The following is an 18,715-nucleotide window of genomic DNA, read 5'->3' on the forward strand; positions in this document are numbered from 1 at the left end:
TACTTGAAATAAAACAATTATCAATCGTAAATTTATATCAAACTCTTTTATTGAACACTGATCATTCTCTGAAGACATGCTGATGTATGCCATTCAGATGAATAATTCACATATTATGGTCTGACAGAGTGAAATCAATGTCAGTCTAAATGAAATCTCTTGCAGGGCCAGCTAGAAAATAAAACTATCTAAATGCAAAAGATAAGTGAGCATTGTTTTCGATCATTTGTTTCAAATCCACATCTAGTCAAATGACCCCTTGATTAGCTTTAGGACAGTTGGACACAATTACTGACTGGACCATATGAAACCTCTGCAGCTAAGACAGGAACTCTACAATTGAGGGACATTTCGAATAAAAAGTGGTATCTGCAGAGTCGTCACCTGCATTATTTATGACCTTCATATATTTAAGTTACAGAAAATAAAGTCACATTTAAAAAAGAAAGAACAAAAAAGAAAAGAACATTTTTGCAGCAAGGTACTGATGTGACAACTGTTGGCAAGAAGGCTCACTGCCACAGACACAAGTCTCTTTAGATTTCCAAAGGTGTAAATCAGCGCTGCAGCATTTGCTTTACTTGTATTGTATTATCATACCTTCAACTTTGCCACGATGCGTTTTGAAGAACAGTGAAATTGAACTTGTACCTAACATTAGTTACATTTGACAAAGCCTTGGAGGTTTTCCAGGAACTTGATGTACTCTTGATGCTCGACGGCCGTGCTCAGCTCCGTCAACTCATCAGCGAAGGTGTTGTCAACCCCGCGGTCAGCCAGGAAGTCCATTAGGTGGTCATACAAGGCCTTAAAAAAAACAAAAATAAAGAGGTTCAAATGTGCCATTGTTAAATCACAGCCATCATCTGCTTTGTTAAAATGATTTTATGTTTTATGGAGTTATTAATCTGTTTTCTCAAAACTTACCCAGTCCAGAGAGTCTGTGTTCAGTGTGTAGCTGTTCTCCTTCCAGTCTGTCTCTCCCTCAGGCTGGAAGCTGACCTCACGAATGGCGAAGATGTCGCTCTCCTCTTCTCCTTCAGCATGACTCATCTACAAAACACAAATCCAGATTTTCTATTACACTCAAAATGTCAAATACACGCTGTAAATTTTACATTTTAATGTCTCGTATGCACCGATAAAAATCTGACATTTCTTCCAAAGAGCTGTAATTGACAGTATACACACACACTTTTGTCTTTCCTTTACATGAAATTGAACGATAAGTGTATGTCCATAATAAAGCATAGATATTAGATACCTAAAATGATCTCAATGACTGTTACAGGACCTTCTAGCGGTCAAAACATGGTATTTAACTTTTTCCTTCACATTTCATTCTAGACTTGCAGGTGTTGCAAATTGTGAGCTTCATCTTATTCAAACACGGTTAAGTATTTCCACATCGATGACACGATGCGATTGTTTGTGTGCCGCGTCTGTGTGTCGTGCATGTTGTGTGTGGGAGATTTCTGTTATTACAAAATGTGTATCCAAACACCTCAATATGGATACTGGAAATATATTACAGGGGAGACTATTATTGCTTTACACATTTTTTTTTAGACTGACATTTTAAAGAGTAATCTTCAATTATGTTGCTGTTAGGACTAAGCAGGTAAAGGAAAAATATTAAAGTAGTATAGTAAGTCCAGAAAACTACACCCCTGACTGTATTATTGCAGCCATTAAATCCAGAAAAGCCACATGAGATATTCAAAATGTAAGAAACAAATGTGAATATATATTTTTATTTAAAAGCCCTTGTATGGGTGTGATGTAACTGTGCATTTAAGTTTTATGTCACGCACACAGCACATGCTTATTAAACTGGCAAATAAGATTGGTTGTACGAAACTGATTGAAGGTTGCATCACTGTTCTGTGTTAATAAATGCAGACTTTGCTTACCTCATCTTCAGGGAAATGGCAGTCAAACACCAGGGAATGTTTTGCAGCCTGTTTCGTTACTTCGACGACAAAGTTGGGTGAGGATACAATTTCTGGCTGTAAAGGAATCAAAATAATGACACTAATGTTATGAAGTTAAAGGCTTTCATCAGTCTATCTATGATTGAAAGACAGCTATCCAGTGCAAGGATAGCTTACACGTAATACAGATTAGCTGTAACTCACCTCTTCCTCTGCTGATTTCTGCTGTCCCTGTTCTGCCTCTTCTTCAAAGTTAGGAGGAATGCTGTTATTGACATTGAATGTGACAGTGACTCTGAAAAAAAAAAAGAAGTCAGATTAAGAGCTCATTAGTGTGCCCACGTGTTATAAATAGTACGTTTTGTATACATCACAAATTGAACAAGCCTTACTTCTCTCCGGCAACATTCCTTGAGAGTTTAGCTTCTGTTCCATTCAGCGCCAGCTCCCATCCTCCAGACATCTTAGGAAGGGTGCTGCTTTTCTGGAGCTTCACCTCCTCTTTGATTTCATCGGACAGGAAAGCGCCAAACGCTTTGTCACCTGTTGAAAAAGTTATACAATCATGACAAATGTTTGTCGTTTGAATCCAATCTTTGCAAGTGTCATTATTTGTAGGCTTTTACCCCAGGTTTTTGGATTCTAACGGCTTGCAGAAAACTTTCAAAGCAACCTACAACAATATAACCATGTTTGTATAAGAGCAGCTGTTACCTTCTTTAATGTGTAGCTATTCATTGCAAGTCCTGTTGCTAGCTTAGGTCATTAAAATGTTAATAGGTTGCTACCACTCAGGGCAGTACACATAATGCTAAAATGCTTGATTTATAAACTCAATCCAGTTTTGACCCGATGAAAAACTTATATTCTGAATCTGATTAATACTTAATACTGTTTCTGTGCAATACCAATTGCTTATATAATTACAAAAAGACTTGTAATGATATTAGCACATATCAAACAAAGATATGAAATGTGAACAACAGTTATTTGTTAACAGTCATTTTTGGCCAGTTGTCGTTTTACCCACATTCTCTGAGGACAACTGAACACATCTTTCAAGGTGATTGCTAGCTAACAGTGAGAGGATAATACCGTTATTTAGAGACATAATGACAGTAATGTCTTTCATTCCGGGTAACCGAGGGGTTAAGTGTCTTTAGGACTGAAAAAAAGTCATTTAGAGGTAAGGTATTTTCTCGTCATGTAACCCAAGTTAAAATTGAGTAATACGAAGCAAGCTAGCTAGATTACTCAGTAACTAAAACGTACCTTCTGTGTGCAGTCCTCCACATCCACATGATATCGAGGGACTCAATGCTTTTGAACTAAACAGTTTTGGCCTGTATCCTGACGACGCTCCGTTGTTATTCAGCATCCAGAGAGACCGGGTAAAAGGCCGAGTTGTGGCCGAGCTTGGAGAGCACAGTGTCGGGCAGCTGAGTGGCAGAGCTCGGGCTGTGGACGTGGTGGCTGAAGAAAGGCGGACAGCGGTTCCCACCGCACGGACCACTGACTTTAGCATGACTGTCTAGAAATGTGAAGGCTTTTAGTGCAGATAAATAGGTCTGACAGCTCACTGCTACCGGCTTTCTCCCAGTTACTGCTGCCTGCTTCAAGATTATGGAACACACGTGTGGAAGGACACATTGACCTTTCGTCACTATGAACTTTAAACCGGAAATAATACTTTGAAACAGAAATAAATAAGGCAGAATATTTGTCTCTTTTTTGAAAATCATGAATGCAACTATTACTTTTTAATAAATTGTATAATACAGTAAAGATAGTTTTAATAATGTACATTTTCAAAGTTATGTATTAAAGTTATAGGTAATGATATGTCACAGTCTTCCCTACAGCGCCCCCCTGTGGATTGAGTGGTTTCTATTTAAAACAATCTAAATCTATCTTTTTTATTCGTATAGTAAATTATGCATATCAAGTAATAACCTATAAAATATCAAAGCATTGGCAGCATTATTTAAATTATTATGAATTTTAGATTACATATTTTGTTTTCATTCGTATACATGGTTTTTGTTTTAGTAACCTTACATACTCATTTCTTATTTTTTTATGTTTATATTTATTTTTACTTGAAAAGGGACCAGCTGCAAATTAACCTGATTTACCCCAGGGGATCAACAACAAATGTTTTTAGTTCCATTTGGAAAAATGTTAATCTATGTGTGACTAATTAAATATGGCTGAAATTAGGAGTGATGTATGATTTTTGTAACATCAACACACTTGTTAAAAATGTTTTTAGGTCCTGAAAAATGTGGGACGGTAACTGAGTCAAACCCTGGAAAATCCGCCTGTGCATTTGAAGCTTCACTTTCCACATGTAGACTTGTGATTTTCAATAGAAATTATATCAATAACGGTTATATAGGACTTGAACAAATGATATTAAATACATTTAAAGATAACTCATCAAAAGGATTGAAATCTTTGCAAACTTCACCAACATTCAGAATACAAAACTAGATTGTTACATGGTCTGATTATCTACCTCAGATGCATTTGCTGTTTTCCATTTAGAAACAATGTGTTGCTTATTTGGGTTACAATAAATATTTTACCATGTTGAGTCCAGTGTGAAAAAAGTAGACATCTACACTATTCCTAAACATAGGTAATTATTAGCATAAATATGTCTCATACAATCAGAACACTGTTGTTTTACAGTGATCATCCAGGGGAGAGGGCTTGCATCATTCTTAGAAGTGTAATGAGGAGAATCAGTTGCATCAGTGAGAAATGAAGCCCTGCTGACAGAAGATGGTGCTGTCTCCTCAAAACTAACCCAGGAGAGCAATACTTTGATTGTCCTCTACCAAATAAAACAAGGTCATCAGATCCTACTAAGGTCTAGAAAAATAAAAACACTTGCTCGGTTTAATTCATCAATATGCCACATCAAAGTATAATTTATCTAATCAACTTTGGAATTGTGTGATGTTATTCAATCCTGTTTGATCTGGCATAAATACTGCATATGTTTATAATGTACATTTAAATGTATATTTTTCTTTATTCAATTTTTCTTGCATTTCCCCACTCTCAAATATATATCCAATGTTTAGCATTATTAACTACTGTTGTGCACTGTAGTATACCAATTTTAGATTTGTATAATAACTATTATTTTTATTGTATACGGCTATATATTGTAGAATAGGGACTGTAACTTAACTCAATTTCTCCCTGGGATCAATATGGTATTTCTAATTCTGAATCATGTGATTTTACATATACTGAAAATGTGTCGCTTTCGGTAGCATCCAAGAAAATAGAGAAGAGAGAGCGTTTTTGCCTCCCTGAAAAAAATGGGTCAGTTATAGTGTCAAAACAAAACAGGGTCATATCGCTGTGTGCCAATTAGTCTCTACATGTAGACTTGTTCTGTGAAACTGGATTTTTATTAGAAACTATACCAACAGTGGTTATGTTAGACTTGAACAAATCATATCATATTAAATATAATAAACTCGTGCATTTAATTTTCACACACTCATGACATGCAGATCTTCAACAGTCTACATTTTCTGAACATTGAACACAACCTTGTTGTAACATGGTCTAATGATTCTCCTACCCAAGATGCATAAGAAAAAAAATCAGTTAGAAATATTGTGTAATTTATTCAGGTTACAGTATATTTTGTAAAATCCTGAGTCTTGTGTAAAAAAAGACAATAGTAGGCATCCATCCTATCTCTAAACATGTTGTGATTAATATCCTACAAAGTATGGAAGACCTGAGGGATCAAGTCGCTAACTACATCTCCATGCATTGCATACATGTGCTGTTAGCATACATCTGTAGGGTCTGGGTGTTGTACATGGAGAATAAGGCATGCTACTTCTTCTGATCTGCATGTATTTAGAAACAGGTGATACAATCATAGATGTGGAAAAAGGCATGCACTAGCTCACAAGACAAGTGCTGCATGAAGAGTAGATCTAAAAGAGAATTCATGTCACTGACATGTAAAAACCTCATACTCTATTTCCTTGTATTTCAATGACCTCGTTAGATAAAGACAATCCAGTCGTCCTTGCATATATAAACCCTTTAAGACCACTTTGTATAAAACCAAAACCACATGGTGGGAGAGCTTAAGACAAAACTGCTTTGCAAAGCTTCTGAAAAGCTAACATTTCAAAGACAGTTGACTCCTCATTATTATTCTGAATTATTCCGAAAAGAGCCACGAGTCAGTCTCCTTTAGCTGTCTGAGTGTTGCTGGGCAGGTGGTTTAACATTAACTACAACATTTGGTGAAATAATTATACGGAGAGTTGCATTTTTTCAAGTCTGATTACATTTTAAAGAACGAAAAAAGAAGTAAATTACATCAGACATTAAAGAACGTGATGTTACCTGTGCTGTTAAAATGCATGCACTTGTTTGAAGAATTATTGCATGACATCTCAAAAAGACTTGCTTCAGGTGGCTAAAGCAAGCCCGACTACTAGCAGGCAGAAGAAACTGTTGATAACATCTGAACTACTGTCTTACAGGAAGTAAAAGTTGTTGTGAGGCCTCAGTTTGCAGATTTCTGCTGCAGTGGCACATGACAAAGGTCGCCAGCTGGGAGGTAGTGAGATCCAGAGAAGTTAACTACACAGAACATGTTCTGTTGTGATTGCAATCAATAAGCGTCTTAATCCAAACACGGCTTTGTGAAGGGAACACATTTTCCAGTTTTGTTGTCACTGGGTGATCTGAGGAAGGTAAAGGTTCCCTTGTAGAGATTTAGTTCTGTTTCGCTGCTGGTTAGCTCTTGCTGGGGTGGAGCTTGCGGCCAAAGTACTCTGGTGCCGCCTCCAGCAGCCAGTCTGCATCCACCAAACACAGGTCCCTCATGTAGCAGCGGGACGTGTGCAGCAGCTCGTTGAACACCACGTATGCCGGCTTGCCCTGGAAGAGGACGGAGGAGGGGTGGATGGACACGGGCTGATGGGTGTCCAGGGCCAAGTAGCTGCCGTCAGGTTGTAGCTCTGCGGCGTTGACGAACATGCCGTGGGCAATGCAGCGGCGAACGTTCCCCGTCTCTGTCCCACAGGACCCCAGCTTCATATTCAGCTGGTAAATCAACAAGCACAACAGGAAATGTTAGCTCAAAATGCTAACTTCCTGTACTGCTGGTCAATCTGTTACAGTATTGTTATTAAAAAGGTAAAATGGGCTGCTGTGGATGCTCATTACACAATTGTAGTTTTTAATGAAGTCACTCCCTCCCGAATCCTCTCACTGATGGACTGTAATAATAGCAGCTATGGAATTGCTATTCACATCTATTTATGGACTTGATAGTACAAAAGGATGTGAAATACAGTCAATTTTCGATTTTCCGAGCATATACTTAAAGATGGAAAACCTCATGCATGAGTTGGAAACAATCATAAGCAGTTGATACTGGAATTCCACAAATATAAAATAATAATAATAATAATAATATTAATAATAATAATAAGAGTTGAATATTTGGGCAATGCTATCCCATTTGTCCACCCCTATTAACACTGTCTCTTCATAATAAAGGCCCTCTTTCGACAGCCCCACCACCCAAAAAAATATGTGGCAATCAATAGACATATACAAATATGGCAGCATTCAAAGTTTAAAATTATGCTTTCAACTACTCAGTACAGCCTTACTAATAGCACATTAGTGAGAACATTAATTGTGATGTGTTTCCTGTGTACCTTGAGGCAGATATCTCGGAGTTGCGCCTGGACATCTTTCACGAGTCCCATGTTCCTGCTGTTCACGAAGTTCTCCCGACACCACTCCTTTAACAGAAGACATACAGGTTATAAAGATGGCTCAGGAACCCAGTTTGATCTCTGGAGTCTGCTTAGTCATATTATTTTTCTTTCGCAACTCCTCCATGTGTTCCCACCTTATTACCGCCGACTTTCTTGAAGGCTCTGTAGATGTTGAGCAGCGTTATGTGGTCTCCTTCGCTGGAGGAGAACTTTTTGCGAGCAGCGAGCACCTCTTCTCGCTTGGCAGGAGGGTTATACAGTACAGTGTCCACCGACAGCAGAGATACGATGCTCAGAATCTCATCAGAGCAGGAGTAGTCCGGAGACAGCAGGATGGTCTGTGAGACGGAGAAACAAAGGAAAGGAAATGTTGAGTCCTATTCCATCTGGGTTGTGAGTGTGACTCACTTTTTCCAGCACCCCTTTACCTTGGCATATCGGGGTTCCAGAGGGAAGCTCGCCATCTTCTTTCCCAGAGTGGTGAGGAAGACCTGTCCCTCCTTCCTCTCTACAGCTCCCAGCAGCTCTAGATGATCCACACCAGAGCGGACAGCCTCTGGGATAAACACAAGATGTTACTACCAGGGAACAACCCGGAGGTGCAGAGTGACTCCTGACCAAGAGCATCTTACCTGGAGAAGGCTTGGACATGAAATCAAAATTCATCACATCTGGAACCCCCAGAGCCATGAGCTGCAGCATCACACTGGCTAAGTTACACCTGCAGCACACACACAGGAACACAAACAAACTTTGAAAATCACAATGACCTCAATAAATCAGTATGTGGGAGACACTCAGAATCCTGCAGATGAGCACGAAAATGTGCTCATTACCCATATGACAAAAAGCCTCCTTCTAGGGTTGGCAATATATACAGTTCTAGATGAAATAAGCTAAAAGAGACGTCTCCAAATGTTTCTTAAATCATAATCTTTACATTTATGAAAGCCCTTCCACCCCGCTGTCTATTCCAACAAAAAGAAATGTTGTCAGTAGTTTATAGAATAAAATAACAACTTAAACACACATACCTATAAATACAAAAGCAAGCAAAACTGATAACGCTGCAGTGGTCTCTCTTATTATTTCCAGAGATGTATGAATTTTGAATTTTCCTACACTCACACACTTACACTTACTAAAGCAATTTACGGAGAGCCGGTCCTGGCCTGAACAATATTGTTTTGAATGATAATCTGATCAAATGGCCATGGCCAGTCATAAAGTACCTCTGGATCTCGGGCACAGTCATGGGGATGAGGCTGTCAAACTCGTTCTCGGTGTAGAGGCGGTAGCAGGAGCCGGATTCCTCCCTGCCGGCCCGGCCAGCTCGCTGCCACGCCTGAGCTTTAGAGACTCGCTGCACTGCCAGCACCTCCAACCCACTGTCTAATGCACACAACACATGTACAATTACGTCAGAGCAACAAAAACATTGTATTTTGTACAGGAGTACTTTATTTAACAGGGACAATGCACATTAATAAACATTTCTGTTTGTTCAGATGTTGTTACTGCCCCCTTTACTATCGACGTGTTTAAGTTAAACACTCTTTAAAGTGCAGAGTAAAATGGCTAACATCTAAAACATGAAATGGGGCAAACTGAATCCTCTTACCAGGATTGAAGCGCTTGGCCTTCACCATCCCCGTGTCTATGACGAATTTGATCCCAGAGATGGTGACTGACGTCTCGGCTATGTTGGTAGAGAGGATGACCTTCCTGCACCCCTGAAATGGTAGAGAGGACTTTAATATGGATGAGGTATACATTTATTTTGCTTGTGTTTTAATAAAAAAACATGTCCTTTTGTGTACATCACTGTTGCGTTTACCTTGGGAGCTGGCTGGAAACACCTGAGCTGCTGTGCGGGGGGAAGTGATGCGTACAGAGGGATGACCACCATCGGACCGTCTGGCACATGCTTGGCGATGTCACGACATGTCCGAGCCAGCGCCTCGATCTCCTCCTGACCCGTCATGAAAACCAAGATGTCGTGGGACGGAGGAGCCTCCTGCACACAAACAACAGGACCGTGTTGTGTTCAGGTGTCAAATAGATAATAAATGAACCCAGGATAGCTGTTCCCTCAGGGTTTAAGCAAACAATAATTGAACTGTTTGGGCTTGCGTAGAACCTGGACTGAAGTGGTATCAGGGGGCAAGCATACCATGCAGTGGAAATGCAGTATAGGACTTCACAAACCAATCACAACTGTTCATACAGAATGTTCCTGCTTACCTGATGGATCTGAAAGATGGTGACAAGTGCCGCCTGCAGGTAGTCGGACTGCGGATGCTTGGTGTAGTAGATCTGAATGGGATGCTGCCTGCCCTCCAGGTACAGCACAGGGGACTTGTTGAAGTATTCAGAGAACAAATCCACATCCATGGTGGCTGACATCACTATGACCTGCACAGGTTTCACAGAACGAGGAAGAGAAAGGTTGAGGATTTGGGAGAAAGGATAAAAGTTATAGAGATGATTAAACAGATCCACAGAGTAGAGGACAGCATATAATGAAATATTTTGCCTCACTCACAAAAGTTGCTCTGATGTCCTAAAAAGGTCTACATTTTTTCAAATATTAACTCTTAAAATGCTAGTTTGTTAACATAATGCCATTGTTGATATTATGAAAACATGACAACAGAGATTGAGTTATTGACTTATTAAATAATGATTGTGTTTCTAAGTGTTCTTTCTTTACAGTCTTAGATATGTCAATGGTTAGCAACCACATTGATTTAGAAAATAATGGTTCAGTCTGATGGAAAACTAATAAAAAAGTAAAATTTGAAAGCCAGGGCTCTAATAATATATATATTTGGGGGGGTAATTCAGCATAACTGCCTATTATAGACTTATTAATAGAGCTAAAAAAGAAAACTTCTAAAAGCAATGACACATGCATTAACACAGATCAAATGATTGAAAAGGCAAAAATATCCCTAGTGAGGCACTATAATGACCGTGATAATAAGCGTTTTATCTCATGTGCCCATGCAGTGCAGGAATTAGCCGTGCAGTATTCCTACCTTCAAGGGAATCTTATTTAGTTCCCTGCGCCTGCGTTGAGCAGTCTTCACCACGCCGAACAGAACATCAGTGTGCACGGTGCGCTCGTGAGCTTCGTCCAGGACCACCACCGTGTAGCGCAGCAGCAGGGGGTCTCCGATGGCCTCGCGCAGTAGCATGCCGTCTGTCATGAACTTCAGCTTCGTCTCAGAGGACGTGACATCCTCAAAGCGCACTGTGTAACCAACCTGTAAAGAAGTGTGATAAGCCTTCAACTGAATAAGTTCTGGTACTTCTATATCAAGTCAGAAACAGAGGGAAGCAAATGCATTCTTCTTCTTAAACGTGTTCCTTAGTCAGGTCCTGAGATGGTGTACTTCAGATTCAAGACTCGTTCTTAAAACGAGGAGTTCTTTTTACCCGTTTTCTTAAAAATCATGAACTCCATTGTCCTTTTATTTTGAAATCCTATGCCAGTTCATCCTAATTAGCATACAACACCCTTCCAATAGTGGAGGTACTTCAACAAGAAGCTTCATTGTAACTAATGTGAGGAGTGGTTATTAAATAACAGGAAAACAATATATAACTCCTGCAGTGCTGAGGTGTTAGTGTAGTTTTATATAAACTTTTAAAATACATAAAAATATATGAAGAAATTGTAATTAAAATCCTGTATTATCCATATGTAGAATTAAAGACACAAACTTCTCAGCACTCCAATGTATGCATAGATTCTTATTTTAAATTAAAAACAAATCCCAAATAAGAAAATATGGTGAATCTTAGTGAAAACTGCATAAATGGTTTAGTAAATGAGGCCAACAGTTTAGGTTGACACTCGATGTAATTATGACTTGTTTGTTGTTTTTCAAGAAAAATCCAAAGGGAACATTTAGACCAGAACAGACTAAGCATTTATGTGGGAAACCTGTCTGTTGTGCATACCAGCTTGCCGAGCTGCGTCCTTTTCTCCTCTGCCACCCTTCCTGCCAGAGAGATGGCTGCAACTCGACGGGGCTGAGTGATGGCGATGAGGCCCTGCCGCCCGATGCCGGCCTCGTACAGATACTGAGGGATCTGAGTGGTCTTCCCAGAGCCAGTCTCCCCTGTTGTACGAGAGAGAAGTTAGATAAAGGTCAAGAAGAAAAAAATTAAGTTGCTAAATTATACACATTACACCTAATGTATATACAATATCCTACTTTATATCTATATTTTTGTTTATATTTATTCATTTTGTATGCATATTTGCATTTTGTATGCATATTTGCATTTTGTATGTAGCTATATTTCATACATTTTTATTGCTATTTTTTATTGGCTGCTGCAATGTAAAAAAAAAATCCCAAATTGGGATCAATAAAGTACCTGTCTGTCTGTCTGTCTGTCTGTCTGTCTGTCTGTCTGTCTGTCTGTCTGTCTGTCTGTCTGTCTATACAAAAACTCCCAGTTCATGTCACAGTGGAGAGTATAGGTATTCTGTTTTCAAGTCTTCATCTAGGATTCATGTATTCATTCAATCTCTGTAAAACATTTAGCAACATGAATAACGTTACATATGAACATTATCTAAGGGTGTCATGGTTGTTCAAGACAGCTTTCTAATCAATTCACTAAACATTTTTTGGTGAAGCTAAGAATACACTTAAAATAATTCAGAACTTGTAAAACTATTTTTCACAAGATGCTTTCAAGAAAATCCATGATATGACCAAGGAGGTGTTGGTGAATTGGTTTGTAAGCAATTACACAATTGAAAAACTAAAGAAAAACAAGAAAATTGAATATGGCTTACTGTAGTTTATCGGAAAACAATATTAGTTTAGATAATAATAATAATTTAAAACTATTTCTACAACATCACAGCTGGCAGCATCATTGGCTAACATGTTAGCATCATTAGCTGAGTGTGGCTCTTACCTATAAGGATAGCATTGTGAAGCTGCCTCAGCTGGTTCAGTAACTGGGGTTTCGCCTGGTAGATGGGAAGCTGTTTCCTCTGGACTTCTATCGGAGTGGTTGCATTTCCCTTTCTAGGCAGCAGCATTCCAGGTTTATTCTTATCGAGACGGAAGAAAACAGATCCCGGCTTGAATTTTTTAGCCGGTGGATGGTCGTGGTCGTTGGGCATGGTCTAGAAAAAGTGACTCTGTTAGCGGAACCTTTGCAGCGTTTTGTGGATGATTCTGAAATGTCAAAAAGAAACAAAAAAGTATTTCTCATGCTCACTGACAGACAGGCAAACGTCACTGCGGTTGTTTTGCTACCGCTGCAAAAACGTCCCCACGTGGTCAAATTGGGCGCAGATGTTTGACGTCATAAATGGTGTGCACATTTTAACCCGAGTAAGGACTGTCAGGTAAATTGACACATAAACCGCAGGTAAACATCATAGATATGCATCGTTCTTCAATACATCAATGATAGAGGTTTCTGAGATGTGTGTCAACTGTCCAAAATATCTGTATGGAAGATGTAAAATGCATGAAGGGATACGATATAAAGAAATTATTTTAAGGTATGTTTTCATTTTAGTGTAGCCCATGCTTGTGTCATAAATGGGAAACATAGTTTTTAGGGTCTGTGTAGGCTCTAAATTATAGTTTTTAGGTTTGTGTCATATAGTACTGGTAGTCACTTCACTACAAGTAGGCATCAACATTCACAAAGGGAAAACTACGAGTCCTGAAGGTCAACACAACCCACTTCTCAGGGCTGTATGAATGCAGAGTAGATGTCATTATAAGAAAGCCAAGGGCTACTTTCTTCCAGCTGAGGAACATTTGGAGCTCTAGAGAAATCAGCCCGCGGACAAAGCTCAAACAGCTCTTACATTAAGCCTATACTACCATACGGATCAGAGACAACCAAGATCACAATGAGGAAAGTACATTCATTTATTAAAAGCTGCTTTAGGCAGATGTTGAGCATCCACTTGTCAGGTACCATCAGCAACAATGATCCATGGCAGAGAACGAGGCAACTACCTGTGGAAGAGACGATCAAGATCAAGATATGGATGGATCTGCCTTACTTTCCGAAACCTAAATCCATCATCACCAGGTGGAGATGGAACCCACAAGGCAAAGAAAGAGAGGTCCAATGAACACCTGGCCAAGGGACCTTGAAACAGACCTAAAGCAGAGCAGACTGACATCGAAACAGCTGGTAGGGACAGCCAAGGACAGGAGAATCTGAAGAACTGAGGACAGCAGACTGTGTTTCATGACTATAAAGTGATTGGCGCAAGTAAGTGTTTTCCAAACCAAAGTTCATTTTATTTCATTAAACCAGTCAGTTTTCAAAAAAACTAACCCAAGCTAACTATCAATTAGCTATCAACTTCATCAAGCGTTAGAAGGAAATTCATGTTACAACTAAAAACCACAAAGTTAATTTGATAACTAAAGATAATAACTGTCCTTTCACCATGTGTTTTCTTTTTAATAATGAAACAGTAAATGTATACATACACTGAAGTACACACAAGATGCATTGTATTTCACATCTTTGTTTGATTTGTTTTTGCCATTAATGCAGCCACCGGAGGACAACATGGTGACTTTGATTCACTATCAAGCAGATTCTAAATAAGGTTTGCAGCCAGTTGCAGATTATCTGCTTTTCATTTGCACTTGTTTACAGTTTATTTCTGATTCTGATAAGCCTTTTGATGCAGGCTTAAGCTACTTCTCGGCATGATGGTGGTCTTTCATCTGGCTGGAGAAGACCACAGAAATGTTTTAAATAGATGTCTCTAAAAATAAGTACTTCTTTTTATTTTACACAACCTATCTTTTCCTCAGCCCTAATAGTATTAATGTAAGATATCACCTTTAACATATAATTAAAAACAATTTGATGTTAACAATCATAAAATGCTTGAACCAGCAAAGTGACACATTCATCAAAGTTACTGGATTAGAGAATACAAAGGCAAGATATTTCACGGAGATATTAGTGTGAATATTTCATTCTGTGTTTTTTTTATGTTTAAGGCTCTGATCTTTACAGAAAAAAGGGAAATTATGTTCTCATGTAGTTATTTTATCATTGAGACATTATTACTTCTCTTTTCTCTGGTTAGTGTTTCAACAGTTGGTCTTGCAACAACAACATTTACACCCAAATCAAGGGGGAAGAAAGTGTCCTAATAGCTAGACTCACTTTTGCCTTTGGTGTAAAGGAGCTAAGTACATTTACTCAAGTACTAAAGTACAATTTTGAGGTACTTGTACTTGACTTGAGTATTTACATTTTATACTTTGTACTTCTCCTCCACTACAATTCAGAAGTAAATATTGTACTTTTTCTCCACTACATTAACGTAGTACCTTTAGTTACTTTACAGATATGGAATAATGATAAATAATATGAATCAACACTTAAATCAATACTTTATTTATACCTGTATTAAAATCACATGCTACCCAGCAGTAAATTAAGTAATTAAAATGAGTTCCACCTGTACCAGCTGTGATAATCATACTAATACATCAATCATTTTAATTGTAACATATAATAAATATGATTCGGAAATCATATTTATTTCAGAATCTGCATGATGAGTACTTTTACTTTTGATACTTGAAATATATTTTTTTCTACTTTTTACTTGAGTAACATTTTAATTGCAGGACTTGTACTTGTAACAGAGTATTCCTACACTTTGGTACTTCTACTTAAGTACAAGATCTGAGTACTTCTTCCACTTAGTCACCTTATTTTCTACTGAACCAGTTTTCTTGATATATTATACCTCCCTTCATATTTGTTTGTCATAACTATTGCATTAGTAGTGCACTAACGTCCATATGTGCCTTTTCAGACATAGAAGAAGTAAGATCGCTCCATCCAGACCTCAACAAAAGGTGTATGGCCCCCCCCCACCAACACGTGAGGAGGAGTGTGCCAAAGCAAATGACTTGATCGAGATTCTCAAGTCCTTTGGATGCTTTGAGAGCAACGTGGAGCTGAGACACAGGTAGGATGCATGTTAACACATGTCATCATTAACATGTAATTAATACAGCTTTGAGAAGGCTTATGCTTTTTAAGGTACAGTCATTCTGGGGGGGGGGGGGGTATTATTCCTTTAAAACAACATTAACAAACAATTGCCCAGAAGAAAGAGACCACGACATGCTTCGCTTCAGAGGAAGTACAAAGTCTGAAAATGCTCTTCATGTTTTGTCTGCACTGCAGAGAGCATGTGGTCCAGAGACTGCAGTCACTGTTCAGAGAGTGGCTCGTAGAGATGTGTCGGGAAAAGGTAGGACATCTTTATCTTATAATATACTGTTGTTTCAAAAGTAACTCTAAAATGATACTTGAAATGTGTTGCTGCTTTGGTAACATAGTTTATGTTTCATTTTTTGTTATTGTAGAATTTTCCAGACATCATCCCAGAGAGGGTTGGAGGGAAGCTCGTCCCTTTCGGCTCCCATCACCTAGGGGTCGCCTCGAAAGGTGCCGACATAGACATCCTCTGTGTGGGACCGGGTTTCCTCCAGAGGAAGGATTTCTTCTCCTCTTTCGTTGGAAAACTGAAGAGGCAGAGAGAGGTCAAAGACACAAGAGTACGTCTATAAGAGATTCATTATGACAAGTTACTTTTTTTGCCCTGTTGCGAGGTACTGACTGTTGTTGTCTTTAGGCCATTGAAGAGGCGTTCGTCCCTGTGGTCAAACTGAGCTTTGAAGGAATTGAGGTAATTTAACTTAAGAAGAATTGTTGTCTCTGCAGTGTGCTGTATTCTTCAATCAAGGGTTTGTCAGCATGTGTATTAATCATGGTTTTTGTGCTCCTGATACATCTTAGATAGACTTAGTGTTTGCCAGGGTGGCCAGGAATAGAGTCCCAGAGGGAATGGACCTGCTCCGAGAGGATTGGTTGCACAATAAAACAGAAGAACAAAAGTCCACTAAACCATATTTTGTGAAAATATTATTTTGTTGTCACAATATTAATGTATTAAAAACTTTTAGTTACTTTGCAGATTTGGATTAATAATGTGAAATATAATCAACCCTTAAATCTTTAGTTACCCCTGGAATAAATTCACAAGCTACCCTGCAGAATATAAAGTCGATAAAACTAGCTGCACCTTCTGAAATGGACCAATCTGCACAATGACTACTTTAACTTTCGGTACTTTTAAGTATTATTTTGATGCCAATCCTTTTGTACTTTTACTTGAATGACATTTTGAATGCAGGGCTTTTACTTGTAACTGAGTATTCCTACACTCTGGTACTTCTATTTTTACTCATGTAAACGTCTGAGTACTTCTCCAATATCTGTTCAAAGTCGTTCTGTGTTGTAACTTTTAGCCATACAGGAAATTACGCAACTAATGCTTTGTAACTTAGCACACTCATGCGGCAGGAATAATTTAGAATTTCATTGGAACTGTGATTCCAGTATATTAATGTGACAGTGTTGTCTTATATAATAGAGTTTTATTATCTGCATAGTTCTAAGGAATTCCCATCAACCTCAGCTGTATTCTGTGTAAAGTGCTGTTTAACCAATCGGGATGTTCTGGCTCTGTCTCAAGCTTCTTGTTTATTCAAAGGGTTGAATGCTCAAAGATCCAAGCTGAGTTTTGAATACTTTTCAGATTATTGAGATAATGTCTCTGAGATTTATCAGCAATGTGATTACTTTGATTTGTGGTGATCAGAGACACATTTTAATGGAGAATCATGGTCCAATTCTCAGGAGAATAATATGGATAATCACCTGACTGTGTACAATTACAATACAAATATTCCATGACATTCTCCTCCATTTCAGGTGTATGGAGGCATACATTTTATAGTCAAAGGTGTCAAAACCTAAACAAAGCTGCAGCATTTTATACGTTGTTAATAATGTCATTATTGATAATGACATTGTAAGTCATTATCAATATTAGTGTCAGCTAAATGAATTACACTACACCTATTATTGAAAAGACATCGGCTTACTTCTATCAAAATCCATCAACAGCGATTACGAGGAGAAAAAATAATCTCCCTCCAGCTGGAGAGTTACCATCCCTGTGGCTAGCATGTTAGCTCCAAGCAAAGCTGCCAGCAGGGTTGTAGATGGCTGGCCTTGCTTCTCAAAAGAGAATGACCTATCCTCAAGCAGCATGTTAAAAGTAGCAGTTAGTTTAATTTGAAAACATTGTATTGTGTAGAGCATTTTAGGATATTATCAGAGGTGGGAGGTAACTAAATACATTTATTCAATTATTTACTCAAGTACGATTTTGAGATACTTACTTACTTGAGTATTTCCATTTGTTGCTACTTTGTACTTCTACCTCACTACAATTCAGAGGTAAATCGTGTACTTTTCCTCCACTACATTTATTTAAGACCTTTAGTTACTTTACAGATTTGGATTAATGATGTGAAATATAATCAGCCCTTAAATCAGACTTAAGTTCCACCTGGAGTAAATTCAGCAGCTACCCTGCAGTATACAAAGCCATTCAAACTAGCTGCACCTTTACCAGCTCTGAGAACACTTTAATGATCAATAATTACAAAACATATCAGAGATATTATTCTGAAATGGACCAATCAAACAATGACTACTTTTACTTTTGGTACTTGAAGTATTTTTTAATGCTCATACTTTTGCACTTTTACTTGAGTAACATTTTGAATGCAGGACTTTTACTTGTCACAGAGTATTCCTACACTCTGGTACTTCTACTTTTACTTAAATTCAAGATCTAAGTACTCCTCCCACCTCTGGGTATTATTAAGATTGTCATACAGCCCCCTTTTTTGCAATCCTTGAAAAATCCTTACAATCCTGCTAAATCCTTGCAATCTTACAAACTACTAAGTAGTGTCAATTTTTGTGGATTTGAAACATGTTTCTAAAATAAGATCTTCCGTTTGCAAATCTCTGGAGATTAATAAACACTTAAAAGAACTGAGGAAGAAGAACATTTTAAAGATAGGAAACCTTTTC

At 38.3% G+C, this 18,715-nt stretch overlaps 3 protein-coding genes across 3 annotated transcripts; 1 reads left to right on the plus strand and 2 right to left on the minus strand.

The window, feature by feature from the left end:
• Nucleotides 1–27: 27 nt before the first annotated feature.
• c1qbp (complement component 1, q subcomponent binding protein) lies at nucleotides 28–3,601 on the minus strand. Its single transcript, XM_063894789.1, has 6 exons — nucleotides 3,207–3,601; nucleotides 2,327–2,477; nucleotides 2,139–2,229; nucleotides 1,914–2,009; nucleotides 928–1,053; nucleotides 28–807 (listed from the first exon to the last, which is right to left on the minus strand). The coding sequence occupies exons 1-6, from the start codon at nucleotides 3,457–3,459 to the stop codon at nucleotides 658–660; spliced, it is 867 nt and encodes a 288-aa protein (XP_063750859.1). The 5' UTR covers nucleotides 3,460–3,601; the 3' UTR covers nucleotides 28–657.
• A 1,810-nt stretch (nucleotides 3,602–5,411) lies between these two features.
• On the minus strand, nucleotides 5,412–13,004 carry dhx33 (DEAH (Asp-Glu-Ala-His) box polypeptide 33). Its single transcript, XM_063894781.1, has 12 exons — nucleotides 12,662–13,004; nucleotides 11,687–11,847; nucleotides 10,759–10,986; nucleotides 9,962–10,132; nucleotides 9,555–9,734; nucleotides 9,339–9,450; nucleotides 8,950–9,109; nucleotides 8,350–8,438; nucleotides 8,146–8,273; nucleotides 7,852–8,055; nucleotides 7,655–7,741; nucleotides 5,412–7,031 (listed from the first exon to the last, which is right to left on the minus strand). Exons 1-12 carry the CDS (start codon nucleotides 12,870–12,872, stop codon nucleotides 6,723–6,725), a joined length of 2,040 nt encoding a protein of 679 aa, XP_063750851.1. The 5' UTR covers nucleotides 12,873–13,004; the 3' UTR covers nucleotides 5,412–6,722.
• A 2,551-nt stretch (nucleotides 13,005–15,555) lies between these two features.
• On the plus strand, nucleotides 15,556–17,739 carry LOC134872192 (poly(A) polymerase type 3-like). The gene is made up of 4 exons (XM_063895371.1): nucleotides 15,556–15,725; nucleotides 15,947–16,013; nucleotides 16,129–16,320; nucleotides 16,398–17,739. Exons 1-4 carry the CDS (start codon nucleotides 15,556–15,558, stop codon nucleotides 16,458–16,460), a joined length of 492 nt encoding a protein of 163 aa, XP_063751441.1. The 3' UTR covers nucleotides 16,461–17,739.
• The last annotated feature ends 976 nt before the right edge of the window (nucleotides 17,740–18,715 follow it).

Source organism: Eleginops maclovinus, chromosome 11, assembly GCF_036324505.1.
Source record: "Eleginops maclovinus isolate JMC-PN-2008 ecotype Puerto Natales chromosome 11, JC_Emac_rtc_rv5, whole genome shotgun sequence".
Lineage (NCBI taxonomy): Eukaryota > Metazoa > Chordata > Actinopteri > Perciformes > Eleginopidae > Eleginops > Eleginops maclovinus.